At 36.9% G+C, this 24,718-nt stretch overlaps 1 protein-coding gene across 2 annotated transcripts in view; it reads left to right on the forward strand.

Moving 5' to 3' along the window:
- Positions 1–24,718, forward strand: part of PLPP1 (phospholipid phosphatase 1) — a 128,336-nt gene that overhangs the window by 74,886 nt on the left and 28,732 nt on the right. For both annotated transcript variants that reach the window (XM_074206559.1, XM_074206560.1), the window contains exon 3: positions 6,008–6,288. In XM_074206559.1, coding sequence (XP_074062660.1) covers positions 6,008–6,288 — 281 coding nt within the window. The remainder of the gene's footprint in view (positions 1–6,007; positions 6,289–24,718) is intronic.

Genomic DNA, 24,718 nt, shown 5'->3' on the forward strand with positions numbered 1-24,718 from the left:
GCTCAAAGAGAATGGTATAATGTAATAACTCAAAAGCAAAGGAGCTGCAAAACCTCACAGAATATATCTCACATGTGGTAGAGCATCCCGAGCTCCTATCAGTCATAATTGAACACTCTGTAACTTGACTCTCACATAGAGATGTCATTTTGGTACTCTTCGAGATCAAAGTACAACTACCAAAAGACAGTAGTTGCTCAAGTATTTGTAAAGCATTATTAATGAGCATTGTTATACATCCTTTTTTAAAGTACTACTAATAGTACTAAAGTACTATTTATTTAGTATACAATCTCATTTACATTTCATATTTGCCAAACTCTTCATTATTTTTTAAAATTTATTTTAGTTGAACAGCACTGTTATAGTTCAAACTGAGATGTATAATAATTAGAGAGTAACATGTTTCTTTGAGGTTAGTATTTCTTCATTGAGTTGAATAAACCACAGTTCTCAAAATTGAGGTAATGCACAGGATGTTTTTTAAATATCTATTTCAGTGGTCCATTTGGAAATGACTGTAATAAGCAAGTAGTTTTTGCAGGAAGGTGTTTATTATAATATTCTACGTTTTAGATGATCTACATTTGAAATTAGGGAGGGTAGTAGTAAGCAGGATTGGAGGGATATTTCAAACAAAGAATGGTTGAAATTTGGTGCCTTGATAATGTGATGCAATCAAAGTAGCTAAGGTTTGAAGCCTATGTATTCAGCAAATGGCAGTACTTTTTATTAGCAGCAGCACAGTCATTCAGAATGCTAGTTTTAAGGAATAGATGAATTTAGTTTTAGGTGTTTGAGGTGACTATCCAGCTGGAAGTAGCTGTCAGTGAGATCCTATAGGTTGAAGGGAAGAAGTTACCAAAGAGAGGTGGATTTTAGATAATTAAAGGACTGGAGTCAGTCACTAGTCATAGACTGTGACCCTGTGGCAAGCAGACAGACCAGCCCTGCCCACAAGGAGCTTAGAATCTAATGAAGGAAGATTGTACACCAAAAGGAAGCTAAAAGAGTGGTAGAACTAGAGGGAACTTCAACCTGGGAATGAAGAGGTAGAAAGGCCTAAATGCAGATTTTTGGACAAGGACTGAATCTTGGGGAAAGCTCATAGTTAAGGTATAGAAGGCATAAGAAAAGCCAATGAAAGAATTTTATATTAGAGGTTGGAGAAAAACCAGGGTAACATGATATCCTGGAAAGGAGAAAATTTTAAGGGGAATGGGAAATGGTCAGATGTAATGAAGAGGAAAGAAGAATGATAAACATCATTTGGTTTTATGGCATTATTGACTTAAAAAATTTATTTATTGATTTTTGAATTTTACAAATTTTCCCTTAATCTCGCTTCCCTCCCCTAATCTCGCTTCCCTCCCCCCACCCCCACAGAAGGCAGTCTATTACTCTTTACATTGTTCCATGCTATACCTTGATTTAAATTGAATGTGTTCAAAGAGAAATCATATCCTCAAGGAAAAAAATAAAATATAAGAGATAGCAAAATTACATAATAAGATAACTTTTTTAAAAAAAATTAAAGGTAATAGTCTTTGGTCTTTGTTCAAACTCCACAATTCTTTCTTTGGATACAGATGGTATTCTCCATCACAGATACCCTAAAATTGTCCCTGATTGTTGCACTGATGGAATGAGCAAGTCCATTAAGACTGATCATTGCCCCCCTGTTGCTGTTAAGGTGTACAGTGTTTTTCTGGTTCTGCTCATCTTGCTCAGCATCAGTTCATGCAAATCCTTCCAGGCTTCTCTGAATTCTCATCCCTCCTGGTTTCTAATAGAACAATAATAGTGTTCCATAATGTACATATACCACAATTTGTTCAGCTATTCCCCAATTAATGAACATTCACTCATTTCCAATTCTTTGCCACCACAGAAAGAGCTGCTATGAACATTTTTGTACAAGTGAGGTTTTTTACCCTTTTTTTATGATCTCTTCAAGGTATAGAACCAGGAGTGGTATTGCTGGATCAAAGGGCATGCACATTTTTATTGGCCTATGTGGCATAATTCCAAATTGCTCTCCAGAAAGGTTGGATGAGTTCACAGCTCCACCAATAATGCATTAGTGTTCCAGATTTCCCACATCCCTTCCAACATTGATCATTGTCCTTTCTGGTCATATTGGCCAGTCTGAGAGGTGTGAGGTGGTACCTTAGAGGTGCTTTCATTTGCATTTCTTTAATAAGTAATGATTTAGAGCAATTTTTCATATGATATGGATACATTATTGACATTTAAGAGAGAATTTCCAGAATCACGAAGAGATTGAACCCACATGACCATAAAGGAGTGAGGAAATAATGAGAAGAGAGAACATTGTGGTTATCTGTAATTGAAGGAACAGTGTTTATTCCTCTTAGATGGGACTGAGATGAGGGCACAGGTGGAGGAGTTAGCTTTGGAGCTGAGGAGAGCTATCCCAGCTCATCAAGACAGGAGAGAAATGACTGCCTGTTATCTCATATCTGATGCTTAAAGTAGAGTCATTGGTGGCTTTGGGAACACAAAGAAGGCTTGGAATTTTCTTATACAACAGTAATTTTTGAATAACAATGGCATATAAGGTTCTGAGGGGAATATAAAGTGAATAAGACAGTCTCTGAACTCAAGGAACGTAGAACCAAGAGGTGGTTTGGTGGCACAGTGGATACTTTAACTAGAGTCCTCAGTTTAATTCTGCCTTGGCACTTAATAGGCATGTGACTTTGGTCAAGTCATTTAAACGCTCTCTTAGAGAAGGTTTGTGACATCCACGGTCCCCTTCCAGTTCTAAATATGTCATCTTTGTCATGGAAGGAGCATCTAAAGTGAAGTAAGATGCATCTTAAAGCAGAGGTGTAAACTAAACTCTGTGAGAATTTAGACAGAAGACATTCCTGGTCCAGGGGCAGCTTTTGTGAAAGAACTATCATTGACTAATGTGGAAATGTGTTTTACTTGACTGTACATGTGTAACCGATATTAAATTGCTTGCCTTTTCAATGAGGAGAAGGAGGGGAAGCAAGAAGAGAAAATTTGGAACTCAAAGAATTTTAAAAGCCAATGTTAAAGATTGTTTTTAAATAATATGGAATGAACATGATTACTTACTTTCAGGGGAAGGGAGGAAGAAAAATGTGGAACTCAGAACTTTACCAGAAAAAAAAATGAATGTTGAAAATAATCTTTGCATATAGTTGGAAAAATATAAATGAATAAATCTCTTATTTTTTTAAAAATTAAATTTTCTTACTTATAATTATGGGAAAATATTAAATTATAAAAAATTAAAATGAATGCTTGCCTTTTCAATGAGGAGAAGGAGGGGAAGCAAGAAGAGAAAATTTGGAACTCAAAAAATTTTAAAAGCCAATGTTAAAGATTGTTTTTAAATAATATGGAATGAACATGATTACTTACTTTCAGGGGAAGGGAGGAAGAAAAATGTGGAACTCAAAACTTTACCAGAAAAAAAAATGAATGTTGAAAATAATCTTTGCATATAGTTGGAAAAATATAAATGAATAAATCTCTTATTTTTTTAAAAATTAAATTTTCTTACTTATAATTATGGGAAAATATTAAATTATAAAAAATTAAAATGAATGTTAAAATTGTCTTTACATTATTCAATGTATAATTCAAAATGTGGAGATAATAATGGAGTATTCTGTGAAACTGGTGAGAACAATTAAAAACAATTTTTTTAAAGCAATGTTGAAGTTCTAGAAAGAATCAGGAAATAGGAGGGGAAAGGCAAATTGTGGGGTAGTGCTTCAATGGGCCAGGTCCAGCTGTAGACCTGACAGAGGTAAAGAATGTAGAATGTAAGGTTTTAGGGAAGATGACTAGTCATGGCCTGGCTGGAGCCTGAAATGAATCTGGTGGGTGGGAAGTGGGTTGGGACCCAGTAGCATTTAGATTCTCAGTGATTGGTATATGAGGAGCAGGGCAGGAGGCTAGGTTAGATAAGAGAGGTAGAAGATGAAGGATGCATGACCTGAAGGACTCTTGAAGCATCTGATGGGTCGATCTCAATGAGGCATCCTAAATCTTGCCCCCCCTAGTGTCTAGAGACTGTTAATCTACTTTTGAGTGCCAGTTAAAAGAAGACCTCAGGGCTTTCTTTGGTAGCCATCCCCCTACACCCCAATTTATTGAATCCTGGTTCTTTGTTGGGCAGTACAATTGGGGGTGGGGTGGGTATGCAAGGATTAAGATCCCATTTCCCTATGGTCTCATAGCCTACTTAAGCTAAGGAATGAATATCTAATTCCAGAATCTCAGTTACCATTGAGTTGGCAAGGGGTTGGTAATGGAACCTCCTTGCTACCTCCAAATTATATCACATAAGTAGCCTCAATCTATAAAAATGGAATTTGAACTGCATGTAATTTGTTTTCTAAAATTGTGTGTATTTAAAGATAAGGAAACTAAAATAGAAAATTGTGTACTTTGGCCTGTTCCATTTCCTTTCACCAGTTAAAGTTATGTGATTAAAGTCAGATATGAAAAAAAAGTAAAAAAGTCAAATATGACAAATTTTTTGATTTTCCACTGATTCTTTTAGTATATCTTTGTCTATTTCATGTAGCCAGAGAATAGTTAATTTTTTTTTGGTAATTCCTTTTTCTTTTTTTCATAGTCATTCATTATGTGTTTTCAGACACTTAAAGCATTTGGAAGTTTTCTTTTGTGATTTCAAGATCATTATCATGTTAGGATGTTAGAGCTGATGGGAACCTCCGAGATCATGTAGTCCAAATTCCGTATTTTACAAATTAGCAAAATGAGTACCAGAGTTTTGTTTCCTGATCACACAAACTACTAAGTAGCAGAACCAGGATTTTTGAACCAAGATTCTCTAACTGAAAATTCATCAGTCTTTCCAGTAAAGATACTCTTGATTCAAGTGTCTTTCTTGTTCCCATCTTTTACTTAAAATTTATTTTTTTAGTTTCTTCATGAAGCTCTTCTCATTAGTAATATTGTTCTCATATACAAATACATCTGAGAAGGTTTATACAACTGTTTGGATTTATAAGAAGATCTGGGGGCAGCTAGGTGGCACAGTGGATAGAGCACAGGCCCTGGAGTCAGGAGGACCTGAGTTCAAATTCAGCCTCAGACACATAATAATTACTTAGCTGTGTGGCCTTGGGCAAGCCACTTAACCCCATTGCCCTGCAAAAAAAAAAAATCTAAAAAAAAAAAGTCTGACTCAATTTCTGCCAAAAGTGCCCTCCCTCATATGAGGAAAGATATACTTGAAATGCCTGTTTTTTGAGGAGGGGGAGTCACTAACTAAATAAGTTTTTAGTGACTTTTATTAAGACTTCCTAAAGGAAGTCTGGCTTAAAGATCTGGAAAGGTGGAATTCAGAGGCCCTATCAGCTAAATAAATGCTCTTTGTACCTTTGGAAACAGATTTTGATCCATGTTCCTTTAATTTAGATTCTGACTTCCTCAAGTTACTACCCTTTTGGCAAAGCAGATAGTTCTCTTTCAGAGGAAAGGTCAAGGATAAATGAGAATGTAACTTAGAATAAAATGTACTTCATATAGAGGGCATTCCTCTATATTCCTAGCCCTTAATGGGCTAGTAGTGGAAAGTTTGCAGTCTTTGAAAAAGGAGGGTTTACCTCTAAAGGACACTGATATAAGCGATCTTTCAAAGCCTTGTTTATCTGGAAATAGAGGTAAAAGAAGAACAAGGCAGCAAGTATTTATTAAGTGATTTCTGTGGTCCAGATCCTGTATTAAACAGTGGGCATCAGCAAAAAAGAAAGGGTTTGAGTCATTTCAATTGTAATTTCTTGACCAATATCCAACAGAAATGAAAATGATTTTCAGAATCTTTTCCTTATTTTAAATTAGGCTACCCAGGGTAGAAAATATAGTCTGTACTTTTGAACTCTACATTGTGTCACGATTTTTTGCCACAATTTTCATGTTTTTTAGTTATTGAATTTTTTATTTTAAACATTTATCTCTTGTCTCTCTTTTTCAGATGATTCTTGGAGAAGCCCTGTCTGTATACTATAATCTCTTGCATTCAAATTCCTTTGTCAGGAATAACTACATAGCCACTATTTACAAAGCCATTGGGACATTTTTATTTGGGGCGGCTGCTAGCCAGTCCCTGACAGACATTGCCAAGTACTCCATAGGTAGACTACGCCCCCACTTCTTAGCTGTCTGTGACCCAGACTGGACAAAATTCAACTGCAGTGATGGCTACATTGAAAATATCCCATGTCGGGGAAATCCTGTGAAAGTTAATGAGGGAAGGTAAGTGAAATATATGTGTTACTTATTATTTAATGTTTCAAGTTTTATCTTTCATGTTCATAATCTAAAGGGTAAAATCTTGAGATAATAGGATATTTATTATTACTTAGGCAAATAATCTGGGTTCTTCCAGTTTCTTCATTTTTTTGCCTCTGTTAGTATTGAGGTACAGATTTTTCTGTCTCTGTTTTTCATATCCTATAATAAAGCATAAAAACATGCATAATATTTAAAAAATTTTTTTCAGATCCAAATTCTCTCCCTTAGATAACATCCCCCCCAACATCAAACAAAACAAATTCCCATGCTTACATATTCTTTTTTCTCCCTCTGCCTTCCCCCACAAGAAAAAAAAAATTTAAATGTGCAGTTTTGAACCCATCACTTTCCTATCTGGAGTTGTATAGCATGTTTCATCCTGAGCCCCATGGAATCATTTCATTGATCAAAGTTAAGTTTTGCAGTCTTTATAACCTAATCCTATTCACTTCATCATCACATAAAGTCTTTCCAAGTTTCTCTGATATCATACCATTCATCATATCCTACAACACAATGGTATTCCATGGTATTCGTAGACCATAACTTGATCAGTGCTTTCCCATTTGATTGACAACCCCTATCACAAAAAAGAGCATCTTCATAGCTTCTAATTGCTCCAAGGAAACTAGAGGTTATTTAAATTCAACACCCTCCCACCCCTCCCTTCTCTATTTAGGAGTTCCTTCTGTCAGATTTCCAATCTCCTTTTAACTTTCACAGTTCGGTCCTTTTAGTCCAATATTAAACAAGAAGTTGATGACTTCTGCAGGACAACTCTTCAAGTACTTGGTAGAGGAGCTATCTCATCTTCTTCTCCCTCCCACCTTTGTTTTATTATTCATATTAAATATTTCCAAGTCCCTGAGACAAATCCCTTATAAGACATGGTTTCTTCTTAAAATATGAAACCCTGAATTGGACTTATTGGAGGCAATAAAAATACTTGGCATTTTAAGTCAGAGGAAAAGATTCAGTATGGAACAACATAATGCTAATAATGGCAAGGTGATGAGCATTTTTATTGTTGATCATTGAAATGTCAAATTGATATTTTTTTCAAATTTTGGACAATTTCCAAGGGGAAACATTGATTATATGGAAAATCTAGTGGAGTAAAATATTCTCATAACTTATTTTTCCACTTAGCATTCTTCACCTGAAATCCTTTTCCCTCTGTAAGGCACCATGTTCTTAAAGTACAATAGTGTTCTATTACATTCATTTACCATAACCTGGTTGTCAGTCATTCCTTGACAGTATAAAGTTTCCATAAATATTTTTGTGCATATGAGTCCTTGTTCTCTTTTTCTTTTATTTCCTTGAGACATGGAGCTAGTAGAACTAGGAACCTATCCCCCCCCCCCCCCCATTCATAGGCTATGCAGAATTTAGTGACTTTTTGTGCATAACTCCAGATTGCTTTCTAGGATGGTTGGACCAATTCACCACATCCCAATAGTTTATCAGTTTTGACAATTCTAATTTTTCTTTTGTGATGTGGAACCCCAAATTTGCTTTAATTTGCATATTTGTATTATTATTAGTAGTAGTTGGAGAATTTTTCATAATTATTAGTGGCTTGGCTTTCTTCTTTAATAAGCTGCCTTCTCATTTATTTGATCATTTATAACTGGGGAATGATTCTTGCAAATTTGAATCAGTTTTTTTAATATCTTGAAAAATTAAATATTTATCAGAGAAACTTGATGCAAAGATTTTCCATATTCTTTCACTCTCTTGCCCATAACGATTTCTCTTCTTCTTTACATAGTTTTTATTTATCCAAAAGATTTTTTATTTTATGTAATCAAAATTGTCTGTTTTACATCCTATGGTCTTCTCTGCCCTTTGTATAATTAAGAACTCTTCCCATATAAATTGATTTGATAAATAATTTCTTCTTTGTTCTACTGAGATTGCTTATGATATAACCTTTTATATTTAGGTTATATGTCCATGTGAAATTTGTTTTGGTATATGATGTGAAGTATTTTTTAAACCTAATTACTTTGTTGCTTGCTGGTTTTCCAAACAATTTTTTTTTTTAGGATTTTGCAAGGCAAATGGGGTTAAGTGGCTTGCCCAAGGCCACACAGCTAGGTCATTATTAAGTGTCTGAGAACGGATTTGAACTCAGCATGCTTCCTGACTCCAGGGCCAGTGCTCTATCCACTGCGCCACCTAGCTGCCCCTCCAAACAATTTTTGTCAGTTACTTTTTACTCCAGTAGCCGAGATTTTGGGTTTTATTGAATAGGTTCTAAGTTCTCTAGCTTTTATATTTCATATGCCTTATTTTTTCCACTGATTGAATTTGTTGTCTTTTAAGTAATACTAAATTATTTTAATTATAATCACTTTATATTTAGATCTGATACCACTAGCCTCCTTCCCACTTTAAAAAAATAAAATTCCTTTGAGACCCTTGACAATTTGTTCCTTTACATGAATTAAAAAAAAACTATAAAATTTTGGTAGTTTTATTGGTATAACACTGAATAAGTAAATTAGGTGGTTTTGTCTTTTTTTTATGTTGACTCAACCTGCACATAATCAGTTGCTATATTTAATTATTCAGATCTTTGTGTAAAAAATACTTTGTAATTGTATTCATGGAGTTTGTATATGTGGGTCTGTGCATGTGCTTTATTCTTTTTGTAGTTATTTTAAATGGAATTTACCTTTCTCTTTCTATCAGATTTTGTTGGTAATACATAGAAATACTGATGATTTGTATGGGTTCATTATATATTGTCCAATTCTATTTAAAATTATTATTTCAACGACTTTTTCAAAGATTTTTATTACACCTATTGACAAAATATTCTTCAAAGTTATTGAAGCACTAAATCTGTCATTGAGTTGACTGTAATGTAAGACAAAGTCTAATTTTAGATAAGCATTTTTGACTCCTGGTTACTGGTGAGAATTTTTTTTAAATAGATACTGCTATTTGTCAGTCAGCAAGCATTTATTAAACATTTATTATGTTCTTGAGATTATTGTATGTCTTGAGGATACCAAGAGATAAAAAATAGGCCCTACCCTCAAGGAAGTCATATTTTGATGGGGGGAACAACATGCAAGCAACATGGACTTACAAGATATATACAGGATAAAATGGTGGTAATCTTGGAGGGAAAGCACTGGCCCTACAAGGGATCAAGAAAGGTTCCTTTCATAAAGAGAACTTTTAACAAAGACCTAAAGGAAACCATGAAGTCGAGCATTCTGACATGGGGGCCAGCCAATAAAAAGACTAGAGATATGTGGGAAATAGAGTATGCAAGGAAGTGGAGGGATGGCCCTGGAAGTCAATCAATAACAGTTACTGATAAATATGTATGATTGACCTCAAAGTTGAAGTGCTGGTGGTAGGGAGTTTGGAAGTGACCCCAGGGAACAGGGAATTCTCAGCCCTGACTAGGACCTGGAAAAACTTTGGGTATAGAAGGAGGGTGCAAACAGTACTGGAGGGGGTGCCAAAGACACTGGGTTATGTCAGAGCAGGGATCCAGGGATTCTGGGAGGAATGAGGAGGGGAAGTGGTTGAGATGAAGTAAGGTTTCTAACCTAGAGTTTAGATGTCCCAGAGAATCCCGAGGAAGGGGTAGGTGGCATATGGTGACAGGTGGGGAATGGGTATGTGAAAACAAGGGGAATAGGCAGGAGGGAGGTGGTAAGTAGGAAGAGGGTTTGTACAGTGACAGCTGAGGCTTCAGGATCCGTGCCTAGGGAGAGTATGTCAGGGGGGCAGTTTGCTGGTCGTTGAGAATGAGTTCAGAAAGATTATCAAACACCACTAACAAGTGAGTTGAGCTGTGTGGGACCTCCCATTGATGTCCAGCTTTGAGGCACTGATAATATAGAATCCATGTAGAATCTGTGAGGCCCAGGAACTAGAAAGTTAGGGTGCTTGACGGAATATTAGGATTATATTGAAGTCCCCTAAAAGGAGGCCAGAAGTTGGGGAGGAAGCCCACTGACAGCTTCAGGAGTTCATCAGGGAGACTGGAGTTGGCATACCAGGGCACCTGTGGTCTGGGATCTCTCTTTAGAGAAGACCCTGAGGCTTAGATTTGGAAGGATGCTGAGAAAACTCAGCAGGAAGGAGTGTGGGCAGGTGGGCTGGACATCCAGAGGCCACAGGCTGGGTGTACTAGAGAATGGGTGTGAAGCAAGACAGGCCTGGGCTGGAGGCTGGGGCATCTATTGGGCGTCACAAGACTGTTGGGTGTAAAAATTGAGAAGTATAACATATATTTGTTAGACACCCCAGTGCATACCAGGATCATTACAATTACATGATAAAGTTTATGATTATTATAGTCTTAGGGTTCTAGGACATTTTTTTCCACCAAGATTATTATTAATGGTGATCCAGTATTTTGGCAAATGAAGGCCCTGTTCTTTTGAACTAGAACTCTCTCCAGATGGCAGTTTATTTTGGATGGAGTTTTTCCCTTAGAAGAGTTCTGTGTTTATTTCTTCATTCCAAAAAGTGTAAAATTGGCTTCATGATGGTATTTTTTGCTGACTTGCCAAATCCAGGTAGGAAGGAAGCAAGGCCAGATGCCTTTTTTAAGAGAAAGTAACATTAATTTTTTAAAAAGTATAGAAACTGGATTTGGAAATGATAAATTACTGGTATCCCTTCAATTTTCCTTTCAACCTTAAGGGGGGATAGAATTTTTGACAAAAGACTTCATACAGTTGATTATCATTTGCTTGGAATATTTTGGAGATTTTGCTATAGTTGCCTTTGGTAACTATAAAAACCTCTTTCTGTAGAATTTCTGTATTTTTTAAAGTAATAAAAAATTGGAAGTAAAAGCTGAATAGTTAAAAGACAGTGAAAATCAAGGTGATGTCTTGATGAATTAAAAAGGTAGATTTAGTATGGAAGCTGCCGTACCAAAATAGAGCATCAAAACCTAATTCTATAAAGTCATAGTAAGAATGGATAAGTGATGATTTCCAACAGGTGATCTTTTCTAGTCTTGCAGGTAGGAATATTAATTTAAGTTCATCAAATTGTGATTTTTGATGGCAGCATTTTGTTTTTGTATTCAGCAGCATGTGCTGATTGCTGGTTAATGCAATAAAAGAGTATTTCTCCATATCCATTACCTTTGGCTGCCCTTAGATGAAGCACAGAGAATTTAGGAAAAACAAGAGAGTTTGTAATGGAAACATAAAGCTACAAGAATCCATTTTCTCTCCTTCCTTCCCCACCCAGTCAGAAAAATACAGTGCAGACAAACCTAATGAATCCAACTGTCCAGATGACTCAGTTCCATTACTTTCATCAGAACTGAGTCTTTGAAAGTCATACTTCAGGGAAGAGGTATGTTGAGAGGGAGTTGGGAAAAAGGGTGGTGTTTTTTTCATTGTAACTTCTTGGAAGAATGTCAGATGTACGGAGTTAGTTATATGAAAGAGCTGTTCCCAGTTCATTTGCTTTTGACCTCCAGAGGGTATTTCAATGAGGTTGCAGAATAATGACAACCTAATTTTTGATTATTTATTAAGCATTTGTAATTTAGTTATTTAGTCATCTTTTTTTAATCCTGAATTTTAGTTTTTTACACCAGACATCACTACAGTATCATTTAGAGACAACCTTTCTTACAATAAACTTAAAGTCTTAGAAATAGTAGTCATCCATTGCCTCCGTTAGTTCCCTCAATGATGTATTTCACTGTTTTATTTTATAATTGAGTAGAAGTGGAGATTTAGGCTAGCCCCAATTATCTTATGTATGGTTTATAAGAGGTAGTCTAGGATTACAAAACCCATGGACAATGACAGATTTGTCCTTTGAACCCAGGTTTTCAACTTGCATCTTGTGTTCTAGCTTTTGAAAAGGTGGAGAATTTTAGAAAAGCCTAAATATAGCTATAGAATATAAAGATATATAGAAACACTGAGGTGAATGGTGGAAATGGATGAGATGTGTGGTTGGAGAAGAAGGTGAGAGAGAGAGGGGGAGGAAGACCATATATTCACAGACTTTTTTAACCTTTTGTCCTTAAATTTTAAAAAACAAGTTTATTATATTTTAGACATACTGTTTTCCTTTGTAATCTTATCTTATTTTATGTGTATAAAAAACTTTCTGAGAAAAGATCTATAGGCTTCAGATCCAGGGTTAATCCTTCCTCCAGTTGGTCCCCTTAGGGCATAGTCACTTCTGACAATTTTCCTACAATACTACGTCTATTATCAGTTGGGATAGTATTTGTAAATACTCTAGGGATGACTGTGAATAATGGAACAAATGAATCTTAAAACTTAAACAAGAAGGTGAGCTTGGTACATAATGAATGCTAAATAAATGCTTGTTGATTGGTTAAAACTGCCTAGGTATTGGGATACAGATAAAGAATTAAATAGCTTTAACTTCCCCCAACCCCCAAATTCCATCTTCAGGAGACAATATAAAACAAGACTTTTTTGCCTTGAAGACCTAGGAACCTTGACCAGAGGATCACCTTTGGGTCAGATCTCACTTGGAACCTACCTCTCTGTGGCCTTACCTGGAAACCAACCTTCAGGACCAGAGAGGACCATCCTTTGTCCTTTACAGTTAGATGGAAATGACTTGGAGGGGGTGGGGGGAGGACTTCAAATTCAGTCAAAGATAGACTAAGGTCTTGAGTCAGCTTTGTACCCTTCTGTGTTCTTCCTCATATTTTTGTGTCTAGAATGCCCATTAATAAATTAATATCATCTGTTTCAGTGAGTATATCACTTTCAGGTTCTGAGAGGTGAACTTCTTTGTACCTGATATTTTTATTTATTTATTTTACAGTTGCATATGTATATGTATAATTGATTTAACATTTAAAGGGCATTTATTTATTTAAAGGGTAAATGATTTTTCAGCAGCAAAGTATTATTGTGCTTTAGGGATTTTTTTGCTTTTAATAAGAATAAGAGAGGCATGTGAGGAAGATGAGCCTTGTTTTTACTCTTACAGGATGAGTGCCACAAGTGTGAATGTTAAAAAAAAAGTTGCATAGGAGAGGCATATACAGTATCATTTCAGTCCTATAAATTACAGGACATGAAACATGAGTCCTCTTTCTTTGCTTATTTTGATTAACAAACTTTTTTTCTTCTGGACCTGTCCTTGCCTATCTTGTTAGTGAAACATGCATGTAAAAGAAGGTTAAAAATAGAGAAAATTTGCATCTGATATTTTTTATAATTTGTTTTTAGTAATAATAAACATTTATTTAAGTAAAACTTCACAAATCCCATTAGTGGATGACTCAGAATCCTTAAATACTCTTTTGCAAAGTCATTGATTGAACCTCAAGAAGCATTTATTAGCGATTCTGTATTAACTACTTTGCTAAGTACTAGTGATACAAATAAGAAAATGGGATTGGTCCAAAGGCAGGGAGCAAGTTTTCTGTTTGGAAGCAAAATGTATACCAATAAGTAAATACAAATTGAATACAGAATGATTTTAAGTATCACTTTGTCTGTTCTTGGAAGGTGAGAAATCACTATTCCTGGCAACATTATACAAAAGAACAAGGCAGGGGATGGAAGTTCACACATGCCCAGGGAAGCATCCAATTTGGGGGTAGTTTGAAACTTGTGAGAGAGAATGAACATGTCACCAGTCTGTTATCCCAGCTGGTCACTTGTACTCACCATCTTCCTGTCTTCTTTCTATTGTCTTCTTTCTACCTTCATTATCTCTTGAATATGTGCCTTTCTCATGTATATTGCCACCCAGTCTACTTCAACTCAAGTCTCTTGCCCACTCTGATCCATCCTCCACTCAGCTGCCAGTGGAATTTCCTAAATTATGTCGCCCTCCTACTCAGAATATTCCAGTGGTTCTTTTATACACCTCAAGAATCAAATCTCTGTTCTGTTTGACCATGGAAGCCCCTTGCTATCTCTCCAGTTTCTTATACCATACATTCTTTGATCCACTATGTTTAGAATGCTCTGCCTTCTGGATTCCCTGACCTCTTTTAAGACTTAGTTCAAATCCCACCATCTTCAAGAGAATTTTCACAGTCTCCTCTTTTCTCCCAACACCTTTCTTATGAGATTACTTTCCATTTACACTGTATACTTCTTAATAGTAATTTGCATGCCGCCTCCTTCATCTCTTTATATTTTAGCTTAAAGACAATTTTTGTTATTCAGTTGTTTCATTCTTGTTCTCTTTGTGATCCTATTTGGGGTTTTCTTGACAGAAATACTGGAGTGGTTTGCCATTCCTTCTCCAGCTCATTTTACAGACGAGGAAGCTGAGGCAAACAGGGTTAGTGACTTGCCTGGGGTCATACTGCTACTAAGTTCTGAGGTCAAGTTTGAACTGAAGGATAAGTCTTTCTTATTCCAGACCCAGAATTTTTAGAATTAATAAGATAACTGAAGTTTCTTGAATATGTCCATACCTGCTCTTTAGGGAAATTACTTAGATGGATTGTACAGGGGAGAGAGACTAGATTCTTTTTTTTTTTTTTTGAGACTAGATTCTTGATCCAACTCTTTAATAGTCCAGTTGGGAGATGGAAAGACTTGAACAAGAGTGATTATGAGTGGAAAGAAGGGGATGGATTCAAGAGATCTTAAGGAATACAATGGACAAGGTTGGGTGGATGAGAGCAAACACCTGGGATCCATAGGATCATAGATTTAGAATTTAAAAGCCAATTTAGAATGCTTTCAATGACTCAGAGGTTATAAACATAGATGGCTATAAGAAGCTTGATCCCTTCAACAGAAATAGGAAAGTTAGGAGGAAGGGCAGGATTTGAGATACCCATTGAAGATCCAGACGGAGAGATTTAGGATTTGGATATATGTGGAATTAGATTAGAATTTGACAGAGTAAAGAGGGTTGAGGTAGAGATTTGGGTCATTAACCTACAAATGAACTCTTGAGGGAATGTGTGAAAAAAAGCATAGAGCCTGGGACATGACCCTGAGTTTCTAAAGGGTGAGACAGATGAGACTGAGAAGGATAGCTCTGACTGATGAATTCTATGATAGAGATATGTCACAAAACTAGTCAGTAGAAAGTGTCTTAAAGAGACTTTGATCAGCTGTGTGGAAAGGCTAAGAAAAATGGGGATTGGTTATTGAATCATCTGTCTATTCAACTTGAGGTCAGTGGGATTATATCACTATCACAGGCGCATTATTGGTGTAATAACAATTGCATATAACAAATAATGAAAGATAAAAGGGGTTTGGATTTGTGAGTCCTTGGACCACATCTTTGCTGGTTTTTAACCCATGTGTATAACTGATTGGGATGTGTAGACTGATAGTTCTTGAAGCTAGGCTACCTCAGATCCCTAATCTATAACAAAATCCTCCTCAGCACATAAGACCTTACTCTTGAAGGGCTTGTGTAAGGACTGAAATAAAAATAAAAATCAAATCAAATATTTTAGAACAACTTAACTCCTTGTTTTATGCAGAGATAACTCAAGTTACTGAATTTTAGTAGGTCTGCATTATAGTTTCTCAGTACAGAAACCTCATGGTAAGTTTTTGTGGGGAGAAGGGTAAATTAAGCTTTGGCTGGAAATTTGTTGAACACTTATAGTTTAAAATTTGTGTGCATATTTACAGAATGAGTTAGCTCTTTCCATGAGTCGTGTTTCTAAATGTGCAGTGTTGGCACATAACTGCGGCTTTGTGTTGCTGTTTCATTGTGGTGGTATATTACTGGTTATGTAATTTTTCTTTTTCTTTTGGATTTTAGATTACTTATGCAATGTATAAAAAAGTCTATTTTTTCAACATTCAAGATTTCATTGTTAAGTCCTGATTTATATATATACTTATATCTCTTTACTGTTTCCCCAAACAGAAAGAATGTAATGTTCAGTGAGTAGGGACTATTTCTTTTTATCTGTCTCTACAACCAAACTCAATTTGGCACAAATATGGTGCTTTTATAAATGTGTGCTGATTGGTTGACTGATGGAGCACAGATTTGAAACTGGGATTGGCATTGAGTGGAAATCTTTGTTAATCTGAATAGTTCTATACTTCTCATGTAAACCTTTGAGAGTTTACAGATAGCATTAACATTAACATATAACATTAACAGTGTTGATGATGATGCCATGACAGGGACATGAACTGGATTTGAATGAGGAGGTGCTATGCTAAGTCACTAGCCCCATGTTCTCCTCCAGAGCCGTTTGGGTCCAATGACCTGATATAGATTAGGATGACTGGAGATGGCCCTGGATGTGATGCAGTCAGGGTTAGAGACTTGCCCAAGATCACACAAGCAGTAGATTTCTGAAACTGGATTTTAATTTAGATCCTCCAGACTAAAGGACTGGATCTCTGTCCACTGTGCTACCTAGCTGCCCTGAACAATGATAAAGTGCTCATTGGTGTTCAAAGCATTTTAACACATGTAACGAATTTGACTTTTATACAACATTTAGAATAGGTCAGATAGCTTGAGCAAGATTAAGAAATTTACCTGCTATCACATAGTAGTAAATGACAGACTGAGAGGCAGATGAGCTGGATTAGTTCTTGAGAAGCCCTCTATTTAGGTCATGTTAGAATCATAGCATCATCCTGTCCCATCAGAAGGAACCATTTAATGTAAAGGGGTGATTTAATCCAAGCTTAATTTGAAATCTGAATCTGTGACATACCTGACCTATGGTCAACAAGCTCATGCTAGAAGATCTTCTGTCATGAGGAATTCATTACCTAATGAGATAATGCATTTCACTTTGGGAAAGCTCTAATTATTAGGATAGTCAGCTTCCAATTGCTTATGCCAGTGAATTGGAACACAGGAGAATAGTTAATTCAAAATATCTATTAAGACTGGAATTCTGTTACACTGAGATTCTGATTCAGTTGTATTATAGGACTCCAGGCCCTGTTTCCCATTGTTATTCTTATGTAATAAGCAGTAGGAATGGATTATTGACCTTCCTGGATGGTAAGAAATGACTTTTGGATTGTTCATGTAGCAGTTGAAGATTCAAATATGTATAAATGCTTGAGAGTCTTGTTTGTTTTTATGTTCCTTTTTGTTAACATTCACTTTAAAAAAATTCAGTGTACCAGGTGTTTATGAGCATAAGCTGATGGTTCTTGACCAGTTTTGAGTGTTCATGTGGTTGGGTAGATCAGATTTTAATCTTCAAAAAATATTTTCTTTTAATTAGAATAGCAATGTTGCCTATTTGGATTGCTCAGTGGTATTATACTAGATTAGAGCTCAAAGACATTTTACAGGTCTCTTGTTCATCCTTTTGTTTTATAGAGGAGTAGACTAGGGCCCCAAAACTGACCTGCCCAAGGTTGTTCAGGTATTGTGAAAAAGCCCAGCTGTGAACTTATAAATTTAAATCCAAAACTATTAATCACAGTGTCGTCAGCTGTAAAGATTGATGCATGAAACATTGAGGGAGCCCCTTCTGAATGTGGGTAAACATAACTCACTCTTCCTTTGGTGAAATGTGGGGTGTGTGTGTGTGTGTGTGTGTGTGTGTGAATTGTGGTTAGGTGACTTGCCCAGGGTCACACAGCTAGTACATGCCCAGTGTCTGAAGCTGGATTTGAACTCCTGAATCCAGGGCTGGTGCTCTCTCCACTGCACCAGGAATATGTTTTCTCAAGAAATATCCATATACATTCTGCATAGTTTTTATAGTCCTGTCAGTGTGTTGTGTTAAACTTTAGGCACATCAAGGGTTAAGTAGAGTAATTCATAAATTTGTGATAGCTTGTAATAAGAGTTATTCTTTGGATAAGTTAGACCTGTGCCTTATTTTCTAATTTTTTAAAATGATACATGAGTAAGGTTATGTCTGGTTTGCCTTTGCCCCAGTCTCCTGACTGCAGGTACTACTTGGCTTCATCACTTTTTTATTGCTGACTGGCAGTCATTATAGAGCATGTTAAACAATGGAATATTTTCTTCATTGTTTAGTGTTTTCCTGTGTTGTGTGTTAAAATTTAAAATAGAATTCTTTCCCTATTTGTATTTGGTTTGTATTTCCCAAGTTGCTGATTGTGGTAGCTTTTTTCATTTCTCTCCCTTGTCACAATGGAGTGGTAAATCCTTGGTAAGGAAATGTTTTGTCCTGACAAGCACATGAATTGGATTTGAGTGAGGGGCTGCTTTGCTAAGTCACCAGCTCTGCTTTCTCCCCCAGAGCCACCTGGGTCCAGGGACCAGATATGAATCAAGACAACTGGAGATGTCTCTGGATGGGAGGCAATCAGGGTTTAAGTCTCTTGCCCAGGTCACACACCTAATACGAGTCAAATGTCTGAGGTCAGATTCAAATTCCCAACCTCCTGACTCCAAGGTCAGTACTGTATCCACTACACAACCTAGCTGCCCTTATTTGTGAGGAATAGAGGCTGTGTGAGTGTAGAGAAATGGTCAGACATGAATGATATAGTGGGGGTAGAAATGGTAAAATTTGGTGGGTGAGTGGATATGTGAGAGAAAGAGTCAAGAATGAGCATGTGATGGTAAACTAGGTGACTAGGAAGCATTTGGATACAGTTAACAAGACAAGGTAATTTTGTGGAGGAGTAGGTTTTGGGGGAAGTATAATGAGTTCTCTTTTGAGTTCTGGTTTGAAATGTCTCCAAGATATTCAGTCCAAAATGTGCAACAGGTAGTCAGTATTGTGGGCTTAGTGGTTATAGTGAGTGCCTGGGGATGATGTGCATCTAGGAGTCATTTCACAGAGATGATAATTAAACCTAGGCAATAGGTAATAGGAAAACCTATGGAGGGCAGTGTCATGACTACTCAGAGAGGAGAAAATATCCAGGAATAGAAGGTGTTTAATGAGGTTCATTGAAGGACGAGAAATAATAAATGGCTCTCAGAGTTTGGATTTAAGATATCATGGATGACTTTGGAAAAGGCAGTTTCAGTTGAGTGATTGGGTTGAAAGGCAGACTTTAGGAGGGTTTAAGAGGGGAAGGGAGTTTAAGAGGAGAAAGAAAAGAAGTGCATATAGACTCAAGGAGTTTGGTTAAGAAAGGAAAATAGCTTAAAGAAATAATACAGGGGTGGCTAGGTGGTACAGTGGATAGATCACTGGCCTTGGAGTCTGGAGTCCCTGAGTTCAAATCTGGCTTCAGACACTTAATAATTACCTAGCTGTGTGGCCTTGGGCAAGCCACTTAACCCCATTTGCCTTGAAAAAACCTAAAACAAACAAACAAATAAAAACCAAACAAACAAGAAATAAAAGAGCCGGTGAAGAGTGTGTGGGTGTGTGTGTGGGGGGTGTTTATAAAGGATAGAGGAGACTTTGGTATGTTTCTACACCTTTGACACAGAAGCAGTAGATAGGAATAGAGGGAGGATGAGAGAGAGAGAATATACATACACATATATTTCATGTGAATGAGGGTAGGAATAGTCTGTTGGAGAAGATGGGAAAGAGAAGAGGGTGGTCTCAAGGGCACTTGTGACAGAATTAGTTTTGGCAAGAAGAGATTGGAAGAAAGAGAAGAGATTGGGTGATGTCAAGGGAATGTGAGCTAAAGAAAAGAAAAAAAGACATTTTTGGTAGATGACCTTATTTACCACTAACTTCAAATGTATTTTTTTTGAGAGTCTTCATGAAAAAGTTACTTACACATATACATACATCTAATTTGTCCTTAGCAGAATCTTGGTTTTTGACCCAGAGAATGGTCATATACCAGTAGATATTTTTGAGATTAAGGGGATTTGTTGCAGATGATGATGATGATGGGGATATTTTTAAGTCTTTGCCCCTCTAAATATTATTGTTCCATGTTGGGTTAGCCTGAATGTTGAATGCTGCCATAATTTACTGGGTTTTGATCCTACAACTTTGTAACTTAATACTGTATGAACAAAACCAACCTTTTGTTTATTAACCATTCCAAGGGTGTGGCAGAGGAAAGGAAGAACCGGAAAATATCTTTGTTAATGATTTTGGGTATGTATTGTGAGCTGGGATACTATGAACAATGTTGGGGGAATGGTTTGGGGATGTAGACTTCCTATTCCCATTCACTAATGTAGAATATCTTTTTCATTTGCACAATAGTATTGTGTAGAACTGAATCCCAAAGCACAGAGATATTTTCTACAAAGATTAGGGTTATTTAATAAATTTCATTAGCTCAATGTAATGTTTAAGTTGGTCAAGTTGACCAACACCAGTTTTAAAAATATCTTAAGTTAAAACAATGATACTTCAGGAGTCTCATTATTTTACTTAAAATTCCATATCGAGTAATTCTGAATCATGAATATTAAGTATGAAAAGTAGAAAGGGGTGAAGAGAGAGAAGAAATGGAAAGAATGAGAGACAAACTGGCATGCATTAGCTGGGCCAGAGCAGAATGGGCAAAGAAGGAGGGGAGTATTGATAGCTTGGGTTCCTGGGTTGAACTGGCCGGGTCTCAGGAGGAGGTGCAATGTATTCCTGGCCCAGAAGGGAGACAGAGAGAGAGAGACCCACACCGGCTTGTCCTGCCTTGTCCCAGAGGACAGGGCTGCCCTCCTGATTATTAATACACTTGCTCCTCACTCACTATTCCCTCTCCTGTTACCTGCATACTTTGATCAGGCTCATGCCTAGAATGCAAAGTCTCCTGAAATACTGTTTAGAATTTTTTTCTCTTAAGTCTTCAGTTCTGGTGTGATGGTCCTCATAGTCTTTCACCTTCCCAGCTTAGTTGCCGGTGCTCATTTCTTCAGATTGTCTTCTAGTTCGTTCTCGGTGTCACCATTTTCCCTCTCCTGAGGCCTCCCTCCTCAACAGCAGAATGTAAGCTCCTTGAGGGCAGGGCTGTCATGTCTGTGCCTTTGTCCCCCAGTGTGATGGGGGATACCTTAGGCAGAGTGGGTGGGTTTTGAACCGTTGCACTGATTGCAGGAGCCCATCTTTATTTTTTATTCCCAGCTTTTGGCCTGGGCAGGTCAGGTGAGAGTGAGAGTTTAACAAAAAACACCTTGTTTTTAGCTGATATCTCCATGGCCAGTTCTTTGGAATTGGAGTTCTGGAGTCAGCCACAACCAGAGCTCTTGGGTTGCCTGTGCCTCAGGAGATTGGCCTGTTTGGGAGTGAAAGGAACCTGCCCTGCTGGGAGAAGTGGGCCTTGTTCCTGATGCTCACCTGTGGCATCACCTCCTTTTCTCAGGCTAGATGTTGTGGGAGGAGCGGACCTCGAGCTCAGAGAGGAGCTCCATCAGATTCCTGTCCTGCCCTGGCCTCCCCCGTGCTGTCCCCAGCCTGCCCTGCGCTGCCTCGACCTACCCTGTGTGCCAGCTTCTCCCTGTTGGCCTGTCTCATGCACCAGCTTCTCCGCTGCCACCGACTTGCCCTTCTTTGCCCCATGCTGCCCTGGCCTGCCCCGGCCTGCTCCAGCTCCCGGAGCTCCGAGGGGCTGAACGTTTTCTCTTCTGTTTACACTGAGTTAGTGGTCTCTCTTCCTCATGTACTGTGGTGCTGTGTTTGACTTCTGAGGTAATGTCTTGGAAGCTAATGTACAAGACAGGCAATTTCAGGATTTTGGTTTATAAAAGACTGAAATGAGATACTTTAAAAATTAGGAGTGAATCTTCACTTAGGCAATGGAAAACAAGACATAGGCAGTGTGTATGTGAGGGCTCATGACATTCTGTCCATTTGTTTTAAGTCATCTCTTTTAGGAGATGATTTCAACATTTAAGTTGTTTATTTCTCAGATCAGAGGGCACGGATGTGTTGTTTAAATGATGCAGCTAACCATTTTGCCACCAGTCTGACAGCCTTTGATCATACCCTGCTTCAGAAATGGAGACCATTTGCTTTCCTCCTCATGTGATGTTAAAATGCCTTTCAGAACTGTCTGGAAAGATGAGATATTGGTGGCACATATTCTGGTGTTTAACACGTCTGATATCTTCCCACTCCAAATCATTTTTTTTTTAATTTTTTTTTCAGTTAATAAGTATTATTTTTACCTTCTTGCCCCCATCCCTTCTCACCCATTGGAAAAGTAAATCTTTTTGAAGCAAATATACATAATCAAACAAAAAAAATCACATTGATATTGTTTTTGGTCATGTCCAAAAATTTGTCTCCTTTTGTAACTCTGAATCTATTACTTCTCTTTTTGGAGTTAGGAATTGTGGTTGGTCAGGACAGTGATCCAAGTTCTTAAGTCTTTCATTGTTGTTTAACTTTACAGTATTATTGTTAATAAGTTGTTCCCTCCTGGTAATGCTCACTTCAGTCTGAAACTGTTCATGAATCTAATCAGGTTTTCCTGAAATTGCCCTAAGGGTACACAGTAGTTTTCATTTTTTTGGCACTATAACATTCTAGTTCCATGGATAGAATGGCAGAGCCAGAACCAGGAAGACTAATCTTTGTGAGTTCGAGTCTGACCTCAGACACTTATTAGCTATACATATATATATATGACCCTGGGCAAGGGTTTTGTTTTGGTTTCCTCATCTATAAAATGAGCTGGAGAAGTAAATGGCAAACCACTCCAGTATCTTTGTCAAGAAAACCCCAAATGAAGTCAAAAAGAGTTGGACACAACTGAACAACCACAGTCATTCCCCATTTCTTGGGCACCACCTTAGTTTTTTTTTTTTGGTAAGCTTTTTATCAAAAGTAGTTGTGACATTCGACATCTTTGATTTATTCCTGATTTTATTGGAAAGACTGATTGTTGTGCTGGCTCTTTGCCCTGGATAGCTACCACTTAACTATATTATGGAACTGTCCATTTATTCTAGTGTTTTCTAGTGTTTTTTAAACAATACTTTTTTTGGTCAAAAGTCTTTTCTATATTTATTTCTATAATATTATTTTATTATTAATATGTTTATAATTTTCTTAAAATTGAACCAACCCTGATACCTAGCATAAATCCAAACCAGTGATAGTATATATTTTAAATCTATTGTTGTAGACTCCGTGCTAATATTTTACTTAAATTTTGGAGTTTATATTCTTTAGGACTATCAATGTATAGTTTTATATTTTGACTCCCTATGGTGTTTGCCTTCTGGAAGTCCATATTTCAAGGTTTTTTGTCTTTTATGGTGGTAACTGACTGTGGCTCCTGAGTATTTTTTTCTTTGACTTTAGAATCTCTAGACTTTGGCTACGAAGTTTTAGAGTGTTTTCAGTTTTTGATTTCTTTCTGGAGATTACTAGAGGATTCTTTCTATTTTTTAAATTTTCTGTATTTTTAAAATTCTTTTATTTGTTGTTTTTTAGTTCACAAGCATTTTTCCCCTCCCCCTGGTCCTCCCACAATCTTACCTTTAATCAAGTAGTCTTTGTGTTAGCATGTTTTATCGTAAGGCTAGGTAGTCTATGCTAGTAGAACTGAGAGTGGACCTGTCTGACCAGCTTCCCTTTCATCTCTTATTTCACTTCTGGGTTGGCTTTTATGGATTCATTTCTTCTCTAAACTTCTGCGTAAACTTCTGTGTACTATCAGAATGCTAGTAATCTCAATCTGCAGTTATGAATCTTGAAGTCAATTTAATTCATACAATGATCTTAGTTTTTCCTTTACTTTCATGAACTCGATAATTAATAATTTATAATTTCAATGAAGTATATGGTAGAATTATGCGGATTATTTTCCTAGTAAAGTAGGTACAACATTATACAAGGTACTGTCCTTTTTAATGTCTATTATGTTGAGTAATTTTATGTTGAGTTGAATGTAGTGTACAAAGAATTTGAGTACTCTCATTCTCTCTTAGCCTCTTTCACTACCTTCCTTCTTCACTCTCTCCCTTTCTTCCCCTTCCCTTCTCTTTACTTTCTTGTCTTTTTTCTCCCTCCTCTCTTCCCATCTCTCTCCTTTCCCTCTTCTTTCTCTCTTCCTCTCTTTTCTACTTCCTTTTCCTCTTCTCTCCCTCTCCAGCTTTTCCTTCCTCTTTCCCTTCTCTGTTTCCTCTCACTCTTTCCCTCTCCCTTTCTTCCATTTCCTTCTTCCTCTTTCTCCCTCTCTCCTTCTTTCTTCCCCTCCCCCTCCCAATATAATTATATATATGAAACTAGGTTAAGTGATTTACCCAGTGTTACAAATAGAGTGCAGAGGAAGAAGAAAAAAAATTGTTTTATCCTCTAATTTCTCATTTTCTAACAATAAGAATAATGATATCCTTCAGTGTGAATAAAGCAAATAATTGGTTTGGCATGCTGCAATACTTCTCTGTCCCCTGGAAACTCCCTACTTTGCACAAACCAACATTTTTATCCTTTTTTGACAAGATTTATATCCTTGCTTTCTTATAGCCCAAATGCTTTTGCTTTTAAGACTTAGGTCTTTTTGTTATGCAAAAGAAAATTTCTCTTTGGTTCTCATGTGTATTCTCCCATGCCCCCTTCATCATC

This window comes from Macrotis lagotis, chromosome X (genome assembly GCF_037893015.1).
Source record: "Macrotis lagotis isolate mMagLag1 chromosome X, bilby.v1.9.chrom.fasta, whole genome shotgun sequence".
Classification (NCBI taxonomy): Eukaryota; Metazoa; Chordata; class Mammalia; order Peramelemorphia; family Peramelidae; genus Macrotis; species Macrotis lagotis.